Source organism: Pezoporus wallicus, unplaced genomic scaffold, assembly GCF_028554395.1.
Source record: "Pezoporus wallicus isolate ANWC-B61680 ecotype Strahan unplaced genomic scaffold, APGP_CSIRO_Pwel_v1 contig_10084, whole genome shotgun sequence".
NCBI classification, from domain to species: domain Eukaryota; kingdom Metazoa; phylum Chordata; class Aves; order Psittaciformes; family Psittacidae; genus Pezoporus; species Pezoporus wallicus.
In genome coordinates, this window is record NW_026642497.1 from 248,313 (window position 1) to 273,699 (window position 25,387).

General features: G+C 44.8%; 1 protein-coding gene across 3 annotated transcripts in view; it reads right to left on the bottom strand.

Moving 5' to 3' along the window:
* Positions 1–6,756: 6,756 nt before the first annotated feature.
* The window catches only part of PIK3R3 (phosphoinositide-3-kinase regulatory subunit 3), a 78,982-nt gene continuing 60,351 nt past the window's right edge, over positions 6,757–25,387 (bottom strand). For 2 of the 3 annotated variants that reach the window (XM_057430723.1, XM_057430724.1), the window contains 9 exons: positions 24,069–24,180; positions 21,491–21,589; positions 19,832–20,012; positions 19,233–19,358; positions 18,332–18,474; positions 17,000–17,176; positions 16,091–16,165; positions 15,541–15,711; positions 13,089–14,112 (listed from right to left, as the gene is read on the bottom strand). In XM_057430723.1, coding sequence (XP_057286706.1) covers positions 13,911–14,112; positions 15,541–15,711; positions 16,091–16,165; positions 17,000–17,176; positions 18,332–18,474; positions 19,233–19,358; positions 19,832–20,012; positions 21,491–21,589; positions 24,069–24,180 — 1,286 coding nt within the window. In that variant the 3' untranslated portion in view covers positions 13,089–13,910. Of the gene's footprint in view, positions 7,263–13,088; positions 14,113–15,540; positions 15,712–16,090; positions 16,166–16,999; positions 17,177–18,331; positions 18,475–19,232; positions 19,359–19,831; positions 20,013–21,490; positions 21,590–24,068; positions 24,181–25,387 lie in introns of those variants that run through there. The other variant, XM_057430726.1, reaches the window with a different exon arrangement.

Genomic DNA, 25,387 nt, shown 5'->3' on the forward strand with positions numbered 1-25,387 from the left:
AGCCCCTGGCCTGCCTGAACCGTGCTCCTGGACCAGGCTGGGGGGCACAGGCAGCCCACCCAGCTGTTTTGCAGCTGGATGGAGACCCCGCTTTTCCTCTTCCCCAGGAAAACCAGAGCCAGGCCAGGACTGCCCATGCAGGCAGATGCTTTCTGGTTTCTGGCACCCAGGGGAACCCCTCCTGCTCATGGGACACTCCTGTTTCATCCTTGTGCTGGATGCGATATCCCAGCGACTGGGAGACCAAGCGTGGATTCTGAGGTCTTTTGGATTGGGCAGTGTGCGCTGGTGTGAGGTAACAGAGCTGGGATGGCTCCTTGTTCTGCCTGCTGGGGCCATCCTGCGCAGGGGAAGGACATGCACACACGTGTGCAGACATACCCCGAATTCAGGGCCCTCTGGCCCATCCTGCCCCAAATCCTGCTTCCTGTCCTGTGGACAGCTCAAGGGACGAACAGCAGAACTTTCAGGGCAGGCACTGCACTGTGGATACAGGGTGACGATGCTCCTTTGTGCACTATTCGCTGGATGGGACATCTGCTGCTCAGGGAGAGGTGAATAGCCCCAGATACTGTTAAGGTTCACAGGGAGGGATGCAGGGATGTGCCTGAGGATGCTTAGGGAGGCAATGGCAGAGCCAAAAACGCCCTGTGACACCTGCAGCCCCCTCCCATGTCCCACCGCCTCAGGGCTGCTGCAGTCTCCTGGTCCACGGCTCAGCTGGGACCCATGGCAATTCCCAGTGCGAGGAGAACAAGTGATGTATTCCCATTCAGGGAATACTCACCGCTCCTCCCAGCCAGCTGGCGAGGTGCATCCTTCATGTCCAGTGCTTCATAGGTGCCAACCTATTGCTTGTTGGGGGAAAAGCCCCATTCCCCAGCATGGGGCTGGCTCCCATGGGCTGCTGCTGCTGTTTGGGGTTCCCTGATGCTGTTCCCACTGTCAGTGGTGGAGGGGCATCTGCTTCCCTTCCCCAGCCACTGCTAATGACACAGCAGGGTCTCGACTGCACCCCTGTGCCAGGAAGGGGGGGACACCCTTTTGCATCCACAAGTGCTCCCCTGGGAAGCAAAGTGCAGCAGGAGCAGCAGGGCAAGGGTTTGGCTGGCGTCCCCACGTGCAGTGGGTGATGGATTCCAGATGGCCCCAGGGCACACAGGCCTCACTCGGTGGCAGAGGGTCCTGTCCAAAGGCAACATCCGCCAGGGCTGGGAGGAGGAGGATGAGGAGGAGGAAGATGAGAAGGAGGAAGAAAAGGAGGGGGTAGTTTTAATCCCAGGGCAGTGGCGACCACGCAGGGCTGACTCCATTTCTCCATCCCACCCATCCCCTCCAATCCCTGCACTGGAGGCAGTGAAAGCGTGTTTCCTGCTGCCTAAAAATACTTGGGATGTGGGCAGTGGGCGGGGAGGGTTGGCCTGCCTGCCCTGGTGGGGAGTCACACGTAACCCATGCTGTGCCCGGGTATGGGCTTGTGGGGACCATCCCTAGGGCTGCAGAAGGGGAGAGCCCAGATCTGAGCATGGGCTCAGTGGGGATGGGAATGGGGGGGGCATCCTCTCCCTCTGTATCTGGGGTATGAGAGTGGATTTTAGACAGAGATGTCTAAATGACATTTAAAATGTTTTAAAGAGACATAAAAACTAGCTGGAAATCCATCAGGTTTGGGGCTGGTAAGGATTAATATGCCCGTCCTCATCATCTGGGGGGGCTGGAAGGTCTCCTGAGTGTGCAAGCTCCCAGCTCCTCTGGAAGAGGCATGGTTTGGGAAGAAGCCACAGAGCTCTTTGGGTTCCCCACCCCAAGGAAGGCTGGGATTTACCAAATGGGTTCAGAAACCAACCTCTGAGCTGAAAGTGATGGTGATGGACACCTGAGCTTGCAGGGAGCTCCCCGGGGAAGGGATTTCTCCCCCTTGGGTGTAAAGAAGGAGTGCTGCGTCCTCAGAGGGGCTGTGGGACTCACACACGGTGATGCTGCACCCAAAATCCTTGCAGCAGGGGCAGATGAAGCTGGGGTTTGACGGGTGCGTCACCGGAGCCATCCATCACTGGAGCCATGCATCACCTGTACCTTGCTCCCAGCAAGAGGTTTTCCTTCCTGGAGCAGCAAAAAGTTTCTCCTGGAAGCTATAAGCACTCACAAAAATCACGCCTTGAAGCAGGATGACAAGAACCAAGAGCAACAGAGAAAAGGAAAGAAAAACCCCAACAACCTGCCCCGTGCCCGGGATCAAAGCAAGGCGCTCTTTGGAAGCCCTTGCACAGAAATATTCCCGGTTTCCTTGGCCAAGCACTGCCATGAAAAGCCGCTTTGTTCCTGGGGCCTCGGCCTCCTGTTTGTCCCTGTGGAATTCCAGGGGCTGGGGGCAAGAGCTGGGGCCCAGCCCAGCTCTGACTCAGCGGCAGAGCTTTGATGGGTGCCCAGGGGCAGGATGAGGAATCACTGCTGCTCCTCTCCCTGGCCACCCACCCACCCACCTCCGAGGGCAGGTATGAGCTACCCAGAGCTATTTATTCCATGAATGATGTGCGTCCAAGTGCCCTTACATTCCTGCTCACCTCCTCTTCCGCCCGGATTCCTGTCTTCTCCACACCTCTTCCCAAACTTGAGGCCAAAGTTACACTTTTTGTTTTTCTTCCTTTTTTTTTAGCTATTTCTGTGGTCCTGGCCTATTTCATAAGATGCACCTGGAATTTCCCCCCAACATCTGCTTCTAGGTGTGTGTGTGGGGGGGCCTCATCTTCTCTGCGGGGCTGGGGACAGCCAGGTTTGGCCAAAGTTCTCTTTGCCAGAGTTAAGGAGAACTGGGGCTCCTGCATCCCCTCGGTGTCAAATCTCCAGGATCCCACATCTCCAGGTCCTGCATCCCAAGGTTCCACATCCCCAGCTCTCAGCCTGAAGGTCTGAGGCTGACTTCAGTCCCTTTAACTCTGCAGTGCCTCACATCAGGCCAGTTCAAATCCCGCCCAGGTCTCGGACGCGGTCACGCTGACTGGTTTTGATGGATCTGATGTGGGATGGGAAGGGCAGCTTTGGCCAAAGCCCAGCCTGGGAAGCTCGGCCGGGCTCGGTGCGAGGGGAAAGCTGCCCAGAACAGACCGGCCCTGTGCAGAAACGGGAACCTGCGCTGCTGATGAAAAGTGCTTTCTTTGGGTAGGATGTTTGCGTTTCCTTTGGCAGAGCGGCCGCGGGAGCGCTCACAGCACCTGCGCCGGGCCGGCTGGCTCTGCTCCCGGCGCACCCATCCAGTCCCTTCCCTTGAAAGAGGGAGGAAAGGGAAAAGGGGTGGGAAGCGCTCTGGTGCCGGTTCTGCTTGAAGCAGGCTTGTGGCTGGTGAGTGCCTTGTCTGGGTAAAGACCTCTCCACGCACGCTTCTCCCCAGAGAAGCTCATGCAGGAGCCCAGGGAGAGGCGTATCTGCCAGTGTATCTGCTCCCGTGGGATGAAGGGGCACATGCTCCATCTGGGGCTTGCCTTTGTGGAACCCTGGGCCACTGTGACAGTTAATGCTCCTCTTCCTGCTCCTTATCCCCCTTCTGGGAACTGGCTCCTGGATTGCTCTGGTTTGCATCAGGGCTGGGAAGTGGAGCCAGCTGGGCCTGAGGCATGGGGCTGGAGGCTGCCTGCCCTCCTCCTCCCTCTCTGCTCCAAGGCTGGGAGAATGGCTTGAGTTTGGCAGGGATGGGGAAGGGAAAGGGCTCTGCAGCCTTTGCATGACGTCTTTGTCCTCCTTGGGGCAGAGAACATGGCGGAGAAGGGGAGAAAGGGCTTGTCATGCAAAGGGTGCCACAGCAGCTTGTCCCCCACCCATTGCTTCTCCACAAAGTCAATTTGATTGCCCCAGGGAGAACATTTTGTCATTAGAAAGTGAAGATTTGGTGAAAATTCAGGGAGAAAACAGTAGCCAGTGAAGTGGTTTATCTCAGTCAGGGCGAGACGTCGTTCTTTGAACCCTCTGGGTAATGGGATGCTATCAGTAGAGAAAGGCTAACACTGGTGTGGGACTGTACCTGTTGAAATGCAGTCATTGTGCCGGGTTTTTCCCCCTTGCAAGCATTGTCCAGAGTCAGCTTTTGTGTTTTCCCATTTTGTTCCAATTTGGATGAAACCTGGCGAGTGAGATGACGAGATTTCCCCTGAAACAGGGATGCTGAATCCATGGCCAACCCTAATGCACCAATTTACTTGAAAGCTGCTGGCCCCTGCTCCAAGCTTGGACTTGATGTTCCAAGGGAAGGAAAAGCTCTGTGTCATAAATTGTTGGGAAGAATTATGGACAATATTCTTCCATCCTCCTTGCGTCTCCCTGGTTGTGCATCCTTGGGGTCCTGCTCCTTCTCAGGCACCTTTCCGCCCACCCAGACCCGATCATGGTGAGAACCGGTGTGAGAAGCAGCTGCACTGGCTGCATTTCCATGCTCAGCTGCTTCATTAATGGCAGATGAGTCTCCCATGCATCAACCCCACATAATTGGAGCAGGATGGAGGGGACAGGCTACCATGGCTCTTGTTGTTTCTATAAGGAACAAGGAACCATGCAGCCCACCTGAACTGCCTCACCATGTATTTATGAATGTCTGTGATACTTCAAGCTACAACGGGTGGTTGTGCTGCTCCAGCTGCCCAGCAACACGGTACCTATTAAACTGTTAGATTAAAACCAGTCTATTTTAAGAGCTGAAGCCAAGGAGAAGTGGAGTAGCTTTGTTTGCTGCAGCAAGCCCCCGGCCTCCAAACCACCAGTGATGCCTTATATCAAGGCATTTTGGCTGACAGAGGATGGGCTTTTGGAGATGGGCTGGGATATTTTTATCCCATGGGGAAGATCTCCACTACAACCACCTCCTGCCTGCCCCAGGGGGAACAGGAAGCCCATGGAAGCATCCCAGGGATTGTCTGTTATCCATCCGTGTAGGGCCATGCCCGGGACTGCTAGGACATCACCTTCCCCCGGGAAGGGTCCTGTGCATGATGGGGGAGCCCAGGGGACTTGCAGGAAGCTCCGTGGCAAGGCTGAGGATGGAAAAATCCCGCGGATCTGCCCTTTCTCTGAGCAGACATCTGAGCTGGGAGGTGTTTTTCTTTCCATCCAGTCAGCACAGCTGCTTGGAAATTTCCTACGCCGGCTCCCAGCTGTAATGTTTTCATAACGAAACAAACTGTCTGGCAGAGCCCTGAAAAACGATTCCCCAATTAGGGACTGACATCTTTCCTGTAATCCCACCTCATCAGCCCTTAGTAAAAGAAATAAACTAAATAATAATAGGAAAGAGCCAGTCCCCTTGCAGCATCCTCCCAGTTTCTCACCCATCTTTCCCCTTTACTCTCCTCCCGTTTAGGCACCCAGGGGTGCTGATGTGGTGGACATCAACCCGCAGCGCCCATGGCTCATCCATTGGGAGTTATACGGCTCCTGCTCCTCTGGGTGCTATATCTGGGGTGGCCACATCCTTCCAGCACTGAGCACCATCCCTGCAGACAGAGTGGACCTGATCTTGGGGTGCTTTAATATGGGAGATCCTCCTTGCTCACCATAAAGGTCAATGCCTGAGCAAGCTCTCGGGGTCCACTTGGATGCCCTCCACTTCCCAGTGCCATGACCAGGGGCTTTCCAGACCTTTTTGGTGCTCCGGGCCTGTGGGTCACCGATGGGGGGAACGCTGACTCAGCAGCCAAAAAGGCTTACCTGGCACAATGAGGAAATGCTAGCACAGCAGTTTGTTGTAAATGGTCAACTCAGCAGGTTGGAAGAACACCGCTCAGCAGCCTGTAAAAACGTCCACTCATCGGGTTGCAAAAGCACTGAGCCATTTGCAGCCCCAGCCAGACAAGCCATGCATAGACCAGGCCTCCCCTGCCCTGACTGTTGAAGGATGCTGGTGCAGCATCCCATCCCATCCCATCCCAACCCACTCCCAAGTTTGAGGGCTGAAGCACCCCAGGTTTACCCTTGCCAATCCTCACGCTTGTCCAAGCCCAAGCCCCAGCCCTTTGGCTGGCCACCGTCAGGCTGCCCTATGCAACTTGAGCTTCTCTTCAGGAGCTCCCAAGACCTCAAATGGAAAATGCAGAACATGCACATGGAGATGTATGTGTGTGGTAAACCCCGTCCCCAAGCATCCCATGTGTGGTCACAGCCTGGGACAGTAAATCCCAGGGCTGTGCTGCTGCATTGCCCAGAGCTCAGCTGTACATCACTGCAGCACTGGGAGCATGCTGTGACGCTCCTGCTAACACCTCCAGTTGAACTTGAGGAGGATCAGCACCACCACCCACAAACTCATTAACTTTTCAGTGGCCCCAGTGCCTGGTGCTCACGGTATTGGGAAACCAACCTGTGATTTCCCACACTCTTGCAAAATCAAGGCTCTAAACCAATGCATCCAGATGAGCTGGGTCCTTCAAAAGGCTGCACCAGCCCTCCCTCCCCTTCCCAGCACCAGGAGCAGCATCAATAAACATGGCTTTCCCTGGTGGCAGAGGAGGCAACGAGGCATGCAAGAATGCTGCTGATGGCTCCTGCTCTCTCTAAAAACACTGTAAAAGGAACAGAGGAAAGGCTCCATTAAGGAGCTCACATGTGCTAGATGTAGCCCTCCTTTGCGTTGGCCCCAAAAGGGTTTTGGGGCCTGGCTGCTTCAGCTACTGCTTACAGCAAGTTGGACCTCTACAAGACTCTTTAAAGCCTCTGCTAAAGAAGGTGCTCATGGCTTCACAGCCAGGAGACACAAACACAGCTAACACCACGAGAGCCCCACCACGCTGCAGTTCTGGATTTATTAGAAACAGCCGTCAGTACATCCTTCGAAAACATTACATGTCAATGTGCTTTATTGCAACTTTTTATTGCATTTTTTTGATCTAGAGCAAGTAGGCCCAGGATGCGTAGTGTCTGGGATTTAAAAGCCCAACCATCTAGTAAAAGAAAGTACAGCAAAATTGGAACACACCTGGTGACAAGTACAGTGTTGCATTACTGAGCTAGGAACTACAGGATGACTTGTCTGAAAACACTAACATACAATTGGTTTCCTTATGAAGCAGTTTGATTCTTTTCTTTAAAAGTTAAACTACATGAATTCCTTTTTTTAATTTTTTTTTTCCTTTTTTTTTTTCTGACTACACCATAAACGACAGAAGAACAGGTTTTACACAAATAACAAACAAGAGTACCAAAGTTACATGCTGGAATTCATCTGGAAAACAAAACAATTTGATAGCTTCTGGAGAAGCAGGTTCTTAACAGATGCAGTTTCCCTTAAAGAAAATAGAAGTCAAAGAAAAGCAGAAACATTAATGCAAAGGTTATACAAAGGAGTGTGCTGTTATTTCAGCCCTCGATACAAGATCAAACACCCACTCATGCTTTACACTGAACCACACCTTATACAAAGAGTCCACTCACAAAGGGACACGTACCAACACCACCCATTGCACATCAGCTCTGGACAGGGGGATCTGGGGGGCTACTGAAACGTGCAAACGCTCCCTGTGCTATGCAGGAGAGCAAAAGGGTTTCTTTTGCTAAACCTTTGCTTGGACCAAAGCTGAATGCTTTGTCCCAGCGAGTAACACCCCAATTCAATTGGGTTTACAAACAAAGTAGGACACCCCCACCCAAGGAAATCCAGAGTTCAGCATTTCAGAAGCACATACGCAAGATGAACACAATAAACTCCTTTTCATTTGACAAAAACAAACCCAATTCTGCCTCAACACATGGCAGAATGTGCTAACAGGGAATTTTGTTTTATTTTTAAGGGGCAGTGCCACTTACAGCTAATGCATATAAATGTGTACGTGAATATATTTTACATATATCTATATACATACAGTACATATACACACGCGCACACGCACACACACACAGATGATGCAGACCATTACAATCCCGTGGTGCAATAAACAGCCAGATATACAAAATCAACAGGTTTCATCAAACATATCTTTGCTGGATGTAGAAGTCACTCACAAAAACAAAACAGACCAAAACCCCCAGCAGCCGACCAAACATGAACCCCCACCATTAGCCAACGCAGACTCAGAGGCGGCTTGTGGCTGGCCCCAGCATCCTACAACCCCCCCCCCCCCCAAGCAATGAGACTGATGCCGGGTGGGGGGTGGTGGCATTCACCCTTGGAGCCTTTTTTGGTCTTTGGATGCAATCATCGTTCCAAACAATCCTAAGCCTCTTGGCTAAAACCACTTGGAAAGCCATGGATACAGCACTGCTGAGTACAGCGTTGGCCAACGCTGATCTCGCAGGAGCAATCCCAAGGGAAGGTGGCGGAGGGGGACATCAAATTAAAGCTGCTTTCTCTAATACAGGTTGATCAAAGAGGTGGTTTTTTTCAGTCAAAAAGGGCCCGTTCTCACATGGGGTTTTTTTTGCCTCTGAAGCTCACATGATACTTTTTAAAGGCAAATTTTAGAACAAATGCTGAGTCTCGTCTTAAAATACATTGTCTATGCCAATAGCAATTTAAAAAAATGCTAATTCTGCACTAATTGTATGGAGCTAGCCCCAAAGACCAGCACTTCAAGCACTGTCATGATCTGAACAGTTAACAAGCTAAAGCTCCCTATCTGCCCCTGTGAACAAACAGGAAGGAATTGAAAAGATTTCAAGAGAGATTTGGTTTTTTTCCCCCTTGCCATTTGGTGGAAAATATTTCTGCCCACAGAATGCAAGATTCACAAAAATGTTGGACAAACTTCATCTAACCCCATCCAAAGCTACTCCTCACGCAGTACTTAACTAGCCAAGCTGCTTCATGAACAGGCCCATGTTTATCTAGGCTAGTAACTCAGTTCCCTTCTCCTGGCTGCACACATTTTGCCAAGGGAAATGAGGGGATCAGCAATGCAAGTTCCCTTTTGATACAGAAAGAGGAGTAACTCTTAAGGACTTCTACGAATTTCCTAACCATCTCCTTGCACGCACATTTAAGGAGCGTACCACTGATTATTTCAAAGGGAAGGGTCTGCTTTGGCATCTCCTCTTTTGTGGTTCAAGAAAGAGGTCCTACTTCATGGTCTGTATACTGCTTCAAACTACAACCAGAGGGATGCTTTAGGATGCTGACCCTTCCTCTTCATTAAAGCTGAATTTGAGCAAGCCTAATCCCCCTCCTCTCACAGCATCTTTGTTCTTCAGGAATGTTATTTTGATTTTGCTGTTCCAAAAGCAGAGGTTGCAAATCAACATTAAGGAAACTACACTTAAGAAAACCTGATTTTAAATACGGTCTAAACAAAACAACCCCCAACCTGTCATAGTGCTTTGTAAAACTGCATTTTGAACCTGTCTCTTACCCCTCCTGATTCACCAGCAGTACCTGTTTCATGTCTGCACAATGCAGCAAGCATACAAGACTCACTAACATTTCAGATTTTTATTCCCTGTTAGTGTAACAGAAGTAAAAAATAAACAGACATTCAAAAACAGAAGCAAGATTGTTCAAGTACCAAAGAAGGGGCTTTTCCAAACTTACAAGGTGTGACACTCCTATAGCAATTCCGCTGTTCTAAACAGCTGCAGCCTTCAATTACAGACATAGTGCCACCTAAGCCTGCAGAGAGGCCAGGATCTGGGACAACCAAGACCCTCCTCCTTCCCCTGTCCTCCCCAAAACAGCATTAAGTGTCAACATCAATTTCCACAGTCCCTATTACAGTTGCCTGGCTCTGTGAAGGACAAACTGATTTTTGCCCTGCTGTGACTAGAATTCAGGTATGATTAAATACAAGCTGTTTTCCTGGGAATGGCTTTTGGTTGTGGAAGTCTTGCTTACACTAGTGTCAGTGAGAAAATAATCAGGCCCATCACATTAAATGGAAAACTTCTTGACCATCTGCCACATCAAGAGAGATGGGTGTGAAAAGAGCATTTATTTTTGGCATAAGACAGAGGGGTGTGCTGGATATAACTCTAGATTGCAACTACCAGTGGTGCAAAGCAGAGACCCAATCTGCTGCTGCTGACAACTAAAGAAACCCCAAAACACCCCCAGATCTAGAGCACTCCATTATCGGGAGGTGGACAACCATATGTTATTGCTTCACATAGCAGTGAAGTGCCTGCTGGGATATCCCTCTGTTTCTAGGTTGGTTCTTCCCATGTTAAGATTACTTGTAATCAAGAAGGAAACTAGTGGGAAAAGATTTGTAACTTACTGACTTCAGAAACATGGCACTGGTGGCTGATGCAATGGGGCCAATGGCAACTGTGGAAGTAGACCTGATTTCCATCCATACAGATACAAAATACTGAATCACCCCTGATCCCTGCAAATATACTTCAAAACAGATTAGAAGAAACTGTGCATATTCGAGTTTCAACACTCCCCACCCCCATTTAACACTGTGCAAAAAATTACTTAATTCTACATATATATTTAATACAATATGGGTCAATGAGATCAGTACTCCTCTAACTGCAGTCTGGTAACAGACAGCTGCTACAACAGTGAGACTATTTCCCCTTTCCTCCTGATGTTTTGACTCTTAAAATGGAAACCTTCTCACATCTTACTGTTTTAAAAGAGCTTGAGTTCTTGTGTGTTGCCTTTATATCCACATTTCCTGTATTTGTTTTAGGTTTAGCAGCTGCTTCTCCTAGTAGGGTCTAATCCTGCAGCTCACAAGCCTATTTCTGATTTCTCAGTCATGCAAGTGTAGAGCAGCTCCTGGAAGCCATGGGGTTTCTCCCAGCTCTAACACTACTGAACAAACAGAAGCAGGCTGAACACAGTGAGCGCAACAGGACCAAGCCCCTACCCCACGGATCACACCAGCTACACATCAGTTGGTTTTACACCCATTTCCACTTGCTCTGCAAGTGCAAAAAGGCTGCAGACAAAATCTGTGCAATAGCATGAGTCAAAGGGGAGCAATTGGAGCAGCTGGGACTTCAGATGCCTAAAACCAAATACAGAGAGATGGAGCGGCAAAACACAGCCTCAGAGAAACTGCTGAGGGTAATAGAGCCAAATAGGAGGAACGTGGGCTTAGTCTGCCCATAGCCCTGATCTGAAGGCTTGGGCAAAGCAGAATCTCAAAGAATGCTTCAAGATGGCTTATTGGCTCTGAGTGCATCATTCACAGCAAATACATCACCTGTGATCAGCAGAGAGATCTCGGAGAGTGGGGGGCCAAGAATCCCAACTCACTCACACCACTATAAAACGAAGCTACCTCCATGGATGCCAATGGAATTACACTGTATTTACCTTGGCAGAGACGGGACCGGAGCCTGGCCCAAGACCTCACAGGATCAGTTAGATTCCACAATGGGGGAACTTCAAACAGCCCCGCTCTGCTATCCTGCTGCTGTCAGTGCTGCGAGGGTGTGCCAGGATTTATGAGCCTGAAAGCAGACCCGTGTTTGTTTAAAACAAAACCAAACCCTACCTAAAAATGAGGCAGATGTGAAACTTCAGCCAGGTTGTCTCTGTCACAAAAGCAGGGATCAGAAAGAAGTGCCCCATCAGCCTCAAATGTTCACACTGCAAATAAGGGGAGAGCCCAGACAGATCACAAGGGCAGAGAAAACAGACACTCCTCTTGCACAGGTTTTTCCAGAGGCATGAGGCACCTGGCTATCATTTGTGCCTTTGAACTGCTTTTCCTCATCAAGCATTTGGACTCAGCCCAGCACCAAGGGAACATGAGATGCATAAGAGGTGTGAGAATGACAGCTTTACAGCTACCAGATTAGAACTGCAAATTATCCAAGAGGTAGGGCAAGTTTCTTTAAAAAGAAAAATTTCCATGTCCATATACCACTGAGGAATCCATTCAAGATTTTCACTAAGAGCAAAGGCTGTGTCTCAGTTTTCCTTTTCTTGGGGAAGTGGTAGAGAAGGGCACACAAACAGACATGGGTCACTTTGATGAAACTGCTTGAATGAATTTTCTTCTTCTTGCAGAAAGTTTTGGTTAAGTTTTGTACTGTTTCATGTAAAGTGGCATCTATAGAACTCTTTGCCTGAAGATTGCAAATCTGGCTGATTAGAAAGTGCCTGGGATAAGTCAGGGTTATTAGTGCAAAAAAAACCATCTCACAGGCATACCAGGCAACCAGACTACCCTTCCTGCAGTGGCTGCCAGTGCTCCAGCCTTGTCACTTCCCTGCTTGTAAAGTCACGGCATTCAGAGAAATAATACTTCTAGTGTAAACATTAAGCATCAACAAGCCTAGCATTGCTGCCCAGGCATTAGAGAAAAGAAAACCCACCACATTTGGACAGGAAATCAGTCCCAGGGTCAGAAATAGGCCTACAGCATTCTCAGACCTGCATGACTGTCTGCTTCCTGTCCTGCACAATGGGTGCATTGCAAAGGAACTGCTTCCAGCAATAGGAACAAAAGTAACATTCAAGGTTGCACACTGAACAATTACTTTGCCAGTTGTGCTTTGATGCCAAGTGGTTTAGTTTGCCAAACTTAGCTCTTTTTCATTTTAGAAGCTTTAAGGAATGGAAATAAGATGCTTTGTATACTTTCAAGTGAGGGGATTTATTGGATGGGTTATGGTACTTGATGAAGCCCAGGACTACTCCCTCCAGTATCTGACAGCTGCTCTTGTCAAAGGATGGTACCAAGCATCCAGTAACTGAGGAATACAGCTCTCTTCCTGTGTTTTGCATCATGTCCAATAACTACAAGGGAATTTAGATGATACCAGTGTAAAATCTTGCTTGGCTGCAGTGGTGGGAGAGTTCAGAACCTAGCTTTCAAACAATAAATTAGAAGAGATCTATAATTAGCATGCTCACTTCTGTGCAACTGGAAGTGACTACACCTCATGAAAGAATTTGGAGCAATAAGCCATCCAGAAGCATTCCATTGCACCTACCTCTTTATACGAAAATCAAGTGTTACGAGAGTCTGTCATTGTTCAGCAAGAGAACTGCAACAGGTGAGTGCAAGCTTCATTCTGATTTACATTCTGAAGCACAGTATCATTAAAAACTGAAAACAGAATCCCAAGCTAAGAAATGGGAGGAAAAGGGGGTGAAGAAAGAGGAGAGTAGGCAATTACATCAGATCAGATAAATCTAGTGTTTTGAAGCCACACAATGTTTAGCTTTTCCTTTTATTTGTTTCAAGTTTTGGTGTAGAGAGTATGTGCAGATGCTAATGCAACCTTCCCTGTAAGTGCTCGATCTAGCAACGAACAAAGTTTTGGTGTGTTCAGTTTGGTTATAAACGTTTCCTTTAAGTGAAGACCTGTAGTGCCATTGAAACCAAAACTTTGTTACTGTTGGCAAAAAAATAAAGCAACTTTTCTTTACAAGCATTTTTCTGCTTAAATTAAAAGCCTGAAGCTTTCCCATAATTCCTTTGGTCTTCTCTCACCAAATTCCATGCTACCTCAAGACAAGCCCTCTTTTGGAAGTTCGGCTGAATCGCACTGAAGCTGCTAAAATTAACAGAGAAGAATTGCTGTGGTAAAGTTTCCCCCTAGTTTTTGGGAGTTTAAGACTGAAAGACATTACTAATGCCTCAAACAGAGGCTTCAAATTGTCTCTACGAGAACAAGAGAAAACAAAATCCGATCAGAAGTTCCACTGAAGGTTCCACTGAAGGTGCCTGGCAAAAGATTATCTCCACAAAACGATGTTTTGCTTCCAGTATTTTTGTATGCATTGTGTTGAGTTTATTCCCCTCATAAGGAAACAAAAGTATCAGTGTAAAAGCACAGCTGAGCTTTTAAGGTAGCACCAGGACACCTACACCCAAGTTGTCATCTTGTTGCTGCTAGGCCTCTTTTTGATTCACATTCACAGAATCACTTCTTGTGCAAAACAAGCAGTCTAAGGAGAAAGAATGCCCTCCAAGTTCTAATAAAAATTGTAGAAAAGAATCCAAGATAGCCAACACTTTCCTCCTCCCCAAAATTTACCTGCAGAGAGAGGGGGGCATCTGTGCGTAGACAGGATAGGCAAGCCTAACATTTAGGGAATCATTGTGTTGGACAAGGGATGTCTGCTGGTAATGAAGAACCAAATCCTTAAGTGTGCTGTACAGGTTATACGGTTCTGCAAACCCATAACCTCTTGGAGTGCTGTAGATCACACAGTGTTTCACTTCTCCATCAGCTCTGCAAAGAAAAGAAACAGGAGAGTTTAACATCAAAGGACAAACCCAAAGTGACAGTCTATTAACAATTAACTAACACAGTAACCTGCTAGTCACTAAATTACATAATGGAGGATCCAGTAGATGCAAGTAGAGGAGATTAATATAGTCTGTGAAGAAACACTGCTTCAGGGCATACGATTAAACACTCTTGCATAATAATCCACATAAGAGGCCTCTTCTACCCCAGCAGTAGAGTTTCCTAGTGCACTGCTCTCCAAATGATTCTTGGAAAAACAAAAAGTCAAGAGCTTAACCAAGAAGATAAGCACCTAAACTCAGCCACGACTTTGAGCTCAACTTATCTGGATACCTTTCCAGTAAGTGAAGCAGCCAAAGCCCACAAATTCTTAGGGCCTAAAGAGTATTTCATGAAATGCAGCACTAGGCTTCAGTGTGCATTTTTTTAATGTGAAGCATGGCATGAGTTCAAGGTGGTTCATTATCTGAAGTCATAGCGACTGAGTCCCTAACTTGGCAAAGCAGTTACTGCAACACAGTATTTCCAAAGCTGCTAGAAAAAACTTATGTGCCAGAAAGATGGAGTATTATGTTATCCCTGTACTGGAGCCTATTATAATCCAAGTCACATGTAGGAACAGGTTACATTATGTCAGCCCTTTCCTAGCTTGTGGTACAATACCAACCAAGCAAAACCATCTGATGAGCAGAGTCACTCCAGTGACAGTGATAAACAGTATCTTGAACATAGCAAAAACTACAATCTTCAGTTGCTTTGAGGTCATATACCTTCATATATTCATTTCTCAGACTTGCTTTCAGAAGTAATTAACTTCATGTGAAATAAATCAGTGAAAGCCATTTTGCACTCCAGAGCAGGCTTGAAGGATTTTTAGATAATGGAATCAGAGTATTTCTGACCTCCATTACACCAGCATAAAATGAAGAGAAACACAAGAAATCAATGCAAGGCTGTGTGAATGTCATAAAAAATACGGCTCACAAATAATGCCTCCTCTGAAGCTTCACTGTTACCTTAAACATACAAGGTCTACAGTTGGGCATGTCTGAAAATGGGAACAGAAGATACTAGAGCTTTACAGACCCATTTACCTTCTTCCCATGTGTTCCTCGTCAGGGAAGGATATGGGAGAATTTGGCCTTAATTTATGTAAGACTGTAGAGCTTCAAGTTGGGATACTTCAGAATTTTGTACTAGCTACTGTGGTGACTGCAGAGACTACAGTTACTGCACATTCAAAGCACATTTGTTTGCAACAAAGCTTTTACCATGCTAGTCTTCTTGCAAACACTCAACACATTCCAATGGGTAGGCCTAGGCTATGCCTGGCTTTTGTTCTCCAAAATAAAGAGCTGTGGTAGAGATTTATGAATTGAGCAGTTAGAACGAGAAGGAAAATAGACTTACACCACAGAACAAGCGTAACACCCTTTCTTGCTACTCTCACGAATTAGAAATGCTCCATCAGGTTTCCCACAGAGCAAGTCTTCTGCTTGGATACGGTTGAGATCTCCCACAAACCAAGTTTTCTCATCATGATGTGGCAGGTTTTCATCTTCTTCATTCACAAAGTATGTGCTGAAGCAGAAAAAAAAATTTGTTAACTTAACCAGTGGTCAGTAAAGGAGTTAATAAACAGAGTGATTTATCTCTGCAGAAGTCATTCAAAGAAATACCAGAACATACCCAAACTGGGAAGTCAGACTCCTAATGGACAGATATTAAACGCTTCAACTACAAACTTGACTGTTCCAACTTTGTTTAATCCTCTATGTTTCAGCAAAGTTGCTGCCTCATGTCACAAAGTTCCCTCCAAGAATTTCTCCCTTTTTCTGCAGTTCTCTTTTCTACAGTCCTTTACTGAGAGGACTCATGTTTTGTATTACTGATCCCCACAACAGAAAACACTTATTAATGGAACACTTCTCAGTAAAATCATATATATAGTGACACTTACTCATCAATATTTTCATTTTTGATCCCCAGCCAGTCGTTTATTCGCTTCTGTCTCACCCCTTTGTGATTGAGCCATCTGCCAGAAGAAGAAAGCATTAATATGTTACTTTAGAGTACATGTATGGTTGGTTGTTTTTTTTTACTGAGCAAGCTGAAGCTTAGACACAAGATAACAAAACAGTCTGGGGCTTAGTTAGTTCTCCAGCAGCAGAAGCCATAAGAAAGATCATAGATTCCATAAAAGCACTTCCTTGCATCATCATCTGAGATGCCTCCTTTACTGGACACAGCAAAAAGAAGCCATGAAGTAACCTCTTTAATGGAGAAAGAAGAGGGTTGTTGAGCTGAGGCAGAGGTACTGCCTCTGCACAGTGCAGTCCAGAAAAGAAGTGGAATATAAGTTGTGACAGCTGCCTTTTTCTCTTGGAAAAACAAAACGGGTATTGCCATTGGCTTCTTCTAACCAAAGACCACCTTTTGAGAGTGTTTCCCCTCTGTCTTCTGCCAGAATTCTAGTGCACTGACTCCAGCCCAAGGACTTTAGGATCTGGATAAAAGGGTGTCAGTGAAATCAAGGGTGGGTGTGAGCAACAGCTGCCACACCCAGCACAAAAAATATTAACCTCTGTTGTATTAGAAGGCACAGGTTCAATTTATAGCTCATTTATATTAAATGCTTTATTTACAGGAGTTACAGAATGTGCACCTAGTTGTGGCAGGCTCTTGAAATCTCTAATGAAGTCATGAAAAGGTGAACCAATTGCTCAGACATCCCATGCCAGAACACAGTACCTTAGCACACACAGAACTCTGGTTATGAAAAGAGAATTAAATTCCCATTATCACAGTGGAAACAGTCATTGATCAGGTTCATCAGAAACACTCTGATGTACAGGTCAGGCTTACTTACACAAGATACTGATCTCTGATTTTGCGGAGCTGAATTAAGTCAGGCTTGATACTATTCATTTTCTTATCAGTCTCCCTGTTGTCCAGAGCTTGTTTCTTCAAATCTTGCTCCAGGCGCATTTTGCTATCATGGATCTCACCCAGGCGTGATTTTAATTTTTCATAGTTCATCATGATCCTGCAAACAAGTGTAATATTTGAGAGTTGAAACCAGTATAGAAGGACTGACCCTTAACAGTAGCACTTACATAACTGTATCACAAAAACTACCATAATAGCAACCCCTCCAATTGACAGCCTCATCTTGAGAATTACTGTAAGAGCAGCAGAAAAGACCTCTTGCCAGAAGGCCTACAACCTTTTTACATAGTATGAACCTTCCATTTACCTTAATACATTTCCTTCTGGCAGAGATGCAGGAACAAGTTTTCTCTAGGAAGGTAAGCTAGAACAGATTCTTCCCTCACTGTCAGATTCTTTTTTTGGTATATCAATTATGCAATCCCACCATAGGTATGAGTACAGGCAAGACTTCAATTACTGATCAAGAGCTACCAGGAAGTAATGCTGCCTGTCTCTTTATTCAAGGTAAGTTTGCAGGTTTGGTACATTTCAGGAAAATCACGTATTTTCCCTGTTAATCGATCTTAAGTCAGAATGTAGCATCACAATCATGTAACAAGATTGTTACAGGTGACTGCTTCCAGTCTGAAAATCTCCTTAAGGTTACCTTACCATGATTCATAAAGCAGTGTGTCAAGTTAGGCATTATACCTGGCATCTCTTCAAAGACCCAGAACACATACATCTTTTCCTGCTGTTATCTTCACAGAAGGGCAATTTCAAATGAGGCCCTTACTGAATGTCTGTTAGATGACCACTATCCACTAACAAGTAGTGACAATTAAATACTGATCTACTTTGGAAATGATCAAAACTGATTATGGCCTATAAGATTTACCAGATCTATGTACATTTCACAGTTTGCAAGTAAAGGTTTTCTGGAATTATATTCTGAGCAAATTCAAATAGAAGTGGGATAAGCAAACTAAATCATTATTTCCTGATCTTCTCCTGGTCCTCATCACAGTAGCTTGATTTACTGCAGTCAAGACAGAGAATAATCCAGAGATCTCCCACCTCTTCTGTCTACAATGCAATTCATCAACAGAACAGGGCTTTACTGAAGGTCCAGACACCTTGGGGGAAGGTCTCAGAGAAAAGACCAAGTTTATTAAGTGATTTATATGATAAAATATCAATAAAAATTTCACAGGGGTGCCAATGGGGACACTTGTTCTTCCTTATAAGCAAGTACAACTAGAGAGCCTACCGTTCGATTTCTTTGTCGTTTCCCTCCCTGCGAAACCGCTCAATGTATTCTTTGCTGTATCGCTCTTGTGAGTGGCACTGTTCCTCAAATATCTTAATAGTTTCATTAAATGCTTCAATTGCGGTCCTCTTCATCTGAATTTCCTATGTGAGGAAAGAGTCCATCATTTGTTCATGCAAGAATGAGGCAATACACAATGCAAGACTCAATTATGCTCCCTAAAATTGACTGAGATGAACTTCCCCCACCCCTAAGTCAAGACATGATAGATCAGTTAAATTTAGTCAAATATCCAAGCACAGTCAGGGAAGTACAGGGAAAACTTACTCCCTGTAAGTCAACCCTCCTCCCCCACATGATGCTCTCCATTAGGCTGCAAACCCCTCAAATATTTTAGTCATATTTTCCATCTTAGTTTACAGGAAAACTGCCAGCAAACCTCCTCTCCATGTATGAGCTACTTACTTTACAAGAAGCAGTCCAAATACTGTATTCACACTTCCTTAACTCATAATATCTGCTGATTTGAACATGTCTTTATAAGAAACCTGGACAAGCCTCTCTACAATTCTCACTACAGCATACAACAGCTGGACATACTCAGCAGCCAAGACAGAAGTTGGCAGTCAAAGTTTGCAGGTGATGGCCTTCACCACCACTCTACCTTATACTACAAAGTTCAGCTCCTCTTTCTTCCTGCCACACACCATACTTCTAGGACTACTGACAACAACTAATATTCACTGAAACCACCTTGCTCTATTCCACAATTTACTAGGTTTTTTTCCCTTGCATTTTCCGACCTTAGACTGCCTTTGTTAGCTGTAACAGGTTAAAATAATTTTCTTCACTTTTTAAGCAACAAGAAACAGACCCTACAGATAGCTAAAGCAGAACCAACCTGTGATGTTCTAGTATATTCTTCATACAATTTGTCATACTCTTTACTCTTCTCCTGATATTGAGCATGGTATTCTTGAAGCTTTTTACCTACTGCATCTATATTATCTTCTTTCACCAACTGATCCTGTGTGATACAAAAAGCCATTAAGAAGTCTTCAAGCAAAGCAGCTTTTCCTTCAGAGTATTCATTTGTCCACTTATGCATATTTGCATCTTAAATTAGCATAATTTTTATAATCAGATTTCTACGCAACAAAAACAGTGCATCTAAAATCCCCCTTTCTCCATGCAAGAAGTTCCACAGTTTACAGACAGTAGGAACTGAAATTATGGGACATTAAGAACTACGCCAAAGTACTGTGTTTCCAAAACCACACTACAGTTAAGCTCTAGGATGGCTAACCCCTATTGGAGAAAGCAAAAAGAAATTGCTCGGAATCTGAAGTTAAAAAATCAGAGTACCCCTTATTACGAGCAAAGTGAGCTCAAATAGGAAAAATAAATCACGTTTCACATACAGAAAACAACATTATATACACATTTGCAATTTTCTTCTTGTCTGCACTAATAGTTTTTGGGACCTGATGAAGATCTTACCTGCTGGTACCGGGACACCGGATACATCAACTTCACATCAAGCTTCGGGTTATACTGAGCAAGAGACTCATTGCGGTAATGGTTGATCAGTTCCACGACTGAATTAAACGTCAGTGGATCAGAAAAGCCGTATTTCCCATCCCGATGGTAGATCTTTATCAGTTTGTTGTTGCCACCCTTCCTGTAAAGTGGCACAGCCATTTAGAGGTTTTACTCCTATCCCTCTTCAACACTAAGGCTGCTAACAAAGACACCAGCGAAATTCCTGGCAAGTGGCTTTGACATTGTACACTTCATAATGATTCTTTACATACTAGCAGATATTAGGTAGTTTAAGAGTCAATACACACAGAATTATGATCAGATATTATTTGAACAGGAGCAAAGCCCAAAGTAAATCTCTTCCTATGTGTTCATTCTGGAGTCAGCTTATGGTATTTAAGACCTAGCATTGCCAGAAGTTTTGCAAAGGAAAAGAAGTATGCTTAAGGCTAAATAGAGAAGCCATATGAAAACCCAAACCCACTATTTCCTGCAATTTGGGGTCACTAATAGTATACAACTGAGTATACATTTATACAGTGATTAACAAGTCTTTTGAGTTATGGCTGCTAATACAGGATACACAAACCTAAACAAAACCCTTTGAGGATTACAAGAAGGTTGCAAGTTTAGGACTTTACATAATCCAGATTTATACATTCTAGTGGTTTCCAAAAATATAGTGCTTATTTCTTCCTTTTTTTAACCAGCAGACTATTTAGACAATATCCTGTCCTTTCTGCACTCTCAATTTTGGTTCCCAAAGACATCTGCATTCAGCAAAATAACCAAATCATGCCAAACCTAGACAGCACAAGCTGTGAACTTCAAGGTCAAAGTCAAAGTAGAATTTAAACTACACCCTTGGGGTCAAACCTGTCATTAGACAACAGAATTTCATGGCAAGATCAAACATCTACTGTATCGTAGTAACTCCCAAAGGTGTGCTACAGCAGCAGTGGCTTATGCACCTTGTCCATTTGCCTCTAACAACCAGTTCTGGGAGTCTGGCAGAGGGAAGTGGCTGGACAGGCTGGGCAAGGCACCAGCAGCTAGTCACATGAGGTCTGCTGCCTAACTGCAGTAGACAGAGCTGGGGCAGCTCTGGGAAGACTGCCACTTGCAGGCAATTTTAATGAAGAAAGCAACATGGCTCCAGTGCAATATGTCATAGAATCACAGAGTGGTTTTGACTGGAAGAGACCTTACAGATCATCTAGTTACAACCCCTTTTTTACAAAGACATTGTGTTCAGTTCTCCAGAGCTGCTTGCTGATATTCAACACACTCCCGTTAATCAAAGACCTAGTTTATAAATACCTTTTACCTCAGCAATCCTGAAACTACGAAGCACTACTGAGTAGCTCTCCTCCCTGAGTCCCATCTAATCTACACAGAGATCATTACAGTAATATTTGCTGAGTGACAGGATTCAATGCGTAGAACAGAACCAACTGCCAGACCTGGCTATTTATTTGTTCATTCTGTGATCTGCAGTTCCTTTGGGAACATCTCTCTACTTGAGCCATACCAGATTTACACAGCCACTGCTGTCATTGGTACAGCAACTAGCTACTCAGGGGTTTCCTATGTGGACTACAACTGCTCAGTCCTTACCGCAATGTCAGGGTGTAGTCTCCCTGCATCTTGGTTGATGCATCACGCACCAGGAATGTCCCATCTGGCATGTCTCGTAATTTGTCATTTACTTCTTCCCTGGAGAATGGAAAGAAAGGTAAAATTACAAGTGCTAAAGACATGAATATAGAATGGTTTGTGCTGGAAAAGATCGCCTAGTTCCAAAACCCCTGCCACAGGCAGGGACACCTTCCACTAGACCAGGTTGTTCAAAGCCCCTTCCAACCTGGCCTTGACAACTGCCAGGGATGGGATCATCTTTGCCACAGGTATCAGCACTGGAGGAAGGAACACCAGCATGCATAAAGAGTTCAGTCTTCAAAATAACAGGCAATTCTCTTTCACACTCAGGCTCTCCGGTCTTCTAGGCCATCTAAAACAAGTCTGAACTTGTGTAGTTAAACTAAAAAATAGCAGCTGCAGTCAACTGCCATTTCGGAAGAAGTCTCTGTTCAAGCAACAGTAGCAGCTGTGTCTCAGAGTTCACAACCTTTCCCTGTAATCTGCTCAGGTTTTAAAGTCCACACTGGAAACAGGTGCCCTTTGAGAAGCCACTCCTGACCTCTTAAGAAATGGTCTCTAGCATCATGGCTCAGAGGTGTCTAGAGTTTAGCACAGTTTTAGTCTCAAGAGACTCATTATTGGCTTAACTCTGATCTTATTTACAGTAGTTTTAAACCACTACAACCTTTCTAGCTTCAGTGCAACTTTTCCTTATTTACAACTGAAGCAAAAGGATACTCAGTCCAGAACTTTAAGCCAAATGAAGAAATAGTTTAGTTAAAGTAAGTACCAGTAAGCATTTAGAAAATTATTTCATCTGAAAGATTAAGTGTCTTGCCAGGCTTAACTATTTCACTCAGATTCTATATCTCACTTTTATAAACAGCTCCCTACAGGATTAGAGGCACTAAACAACTTTGAATACGATCATTTGGAAACTAAAGTTTATCCAGTAGCCTCAACATTATCTAAGTCAGGCAGGAAGCCTACTTGCATCTTGAAAAGAAAAGTCAACAGCAGCTTTTTTGTTCAAATACTAAGGAACTAAAGCATTCTTACAAAATAGCCTTAGTTTTGATTCAGCTACCTGAAAGCCATTCTGTTCATAAAACTGACTCCTGTTAAGCATCAAGCGCATATCCACTTAGTCCTCTCAGAATATTTTACACATTGGCCACAGTTAACTCAAACAGCTCTCTTCTTTTTGAATGGATAGGTATGCTCTAAGGGCTTGGGCTTATGCCCATGAGTTGCACCCTGGAGCTCATGACAACATTTTGAGCACATGTTCTTGACTGAAGAAGACATGGCTCCTGCCCTGACAGCTTGATGCAGTCCGTACCCGCTGGCTGTCAAATTAGGGTTGTAAATAATTCCATCTTTACATGCGCGTGTATCACATTTTAATTTAATAAAGCCACTCCAATGTGATTTGTGCTGCATTAGCTCCTGCCATCACGTGCACTGTTAATTAAGGAACAAATCCAGAGTCAATAAACTGATACCAATATTGAGCAGTTTTAAACAAACCCTGCCTAGTGGGGTTTGGGATCAGGTTTTGTCACTTTACTGCAATTTAGAATTAATATCTATCAGAAAAATATCACTGCCGAGGCCCTTCAAAAGCAAGATCTATGCAGGTTTGCTTTGTAAAGATAAGCGTGGTACAATAAAGATATGAGAACTTTTTTTTCCTTCTGAGAACGTCAATGAACTACTGTGGCAAACATGCTTTTCTTGCCCCTATCTGGCAAAGTGTTTCAAAGTATTATGTGCACAAGTTTGAGCAATTCCTGATCACATTCCCAGCATGCTCATGTTTCCCATTACAGATTCAAATGTAGACTCTTTAGAAGTGCCTTAAGAGAGGAAGGGATGACTGGACACACTCCCATTCTTTTATGCAATTAAGTATATAAAACCTGGCACTTCATTTTCTGAACTTATCCCAACCTATCTATTTTCACAAGCACACAGAAAAGGGTTTTCTTAAGAGGGAAATCTTACTTGCTATGCGTCTGTGTCATCTGCTTAGTATAGCTGGTGATGGTTAGCATTTGTAAGAGCTATTTTTATACCAACATGTAATAGAAATCAATACACATGCAAATTTAACCAAATGTTAAAGAAACCAAAAATAAGAATGAAACTCTTTATTCTGAGCAAGCCTCCTATGGAAATTTTGCAGAACTGCATGCATCTCAGAGTTGTATGCTTACAAACCCTTATTAGTTAACATATTCAGAAGCACTTTTCTTTTGAATGAACTGATTTTCTCTATTTTAAAGACTCTGTGTATCTGAAGAAATTTACAAACCCAGAATAACTGTCACCAAGATTGGTAATATCTGCACCACAACAGTAACAACTTCAGCACAAGCCCTAAATCCAGTCAAATATTTTCATTTAGGTGCTTTACCAAGTATTAGCCCTGAAGCATTTCCTTCCTGTAAAATGCTGCCTGAAATGGCACGTTCTTTTTCTCTTTAACAGGCTTATTCTATTTTTAATGACATATTAATATATTTTAATGTATTTTAGTAATATTGCTTACCTTGAGATGTCCCCCCAGTACCACTCTGCTTCCTGCAGAGAGAAACTGGAATTGTCCTTTATTCCATTTGTATTGACTGGAGTCATTGGTTTGGGGGGCTTTGGAGGAAGAGCTGAAAATGAAGGACATATTAAAGAAAGGTAAACAGGGGAAAATAATCACTAAACTGATAATAAAATGACAGTGAAAAGGCAAGAGAAAATATGCATCTTGAATTTTAAGCTCTCTCAAATGGAATTTGCCATTTTTTAAGAATTCTGAAATCAACCACAGCACTGTGATCCCAGATTTCCTAGTACTCAAACCAAACAGGTACTTGAGGGAAGAAAAAGGAGTGGAATATGAGGAAACATGAGTTTTTGTTAAAAGGAAGACTGTCTCAGGCATGACTATGCAGGCAATCACCACCTAGAACTCCAAACAAGTTACAAAGGCATGTTGTGTTTGAGAGCCACATCTTGGAGAACACTGTGCACCACTATGGAAAAACTCCTGTTGCTCAGGTATCACCACTCCTTATGGCAACTTGGAAGAGCAAACAGGTAGACTCTTCTTCAGAGGGAAGAATGCAAGCGAGAGAAGTGATAGCTGGGCAGTGGCACACCCAACATAGACCCAAGGTTCATGCTTCATACTAGATGTGTCATTTAGGCTCCTGTAGGCACAAAAGCTATGACTCTCAATGCTGCCAGACATGAGGTGATAACGGAAGGGGAAAGGGGACATTTGGTGCAGGCATTTAATAATGACCTCTTTACATAGCTGAAGTGTTTATCACAGGAAAGGTGATCTTACAAATCTCTAAATGACCAGCAGAACTACACATCTGTAGGCCTTGCGCATACCTGCCCAGAACTCCCCTATTCTGAATTCAAGACAAACAGGCTTTTATTTCAGTTCTCAAAATAGGTTATACAATGCAAGGGAATACAACACACTGAAGCTCTTTCTACTTGGCAAGTTTTTGCTCAAACAACTTCATAATGGTCTTGAATGTAAGCCCTGTATCAGAAGTAATTGAGCAGCCACAGGCATGCTCATGTAGTGCTCTCCCCTGCTTTGCAGAGGGTGGACTCTTCATCAAGAAGACTGCCACTGAAAGCGAGTACTTTTCCAGGCATTTCATGAGACAGTGTTTTACAGGGACAGGTCACATCTGAATTCAGAGTAAGAAAGCAACTACACACATTGATTTGCTACTAGCATATTTTTAAGTCAGACCCTGAACATCGGTGCTCCAGCCCTGTCCCCTAGCCATCAGATTACACAAGCATCAGCAAGCAGGCCTGACACACTGACAACAGCCATCTTTCAGATGC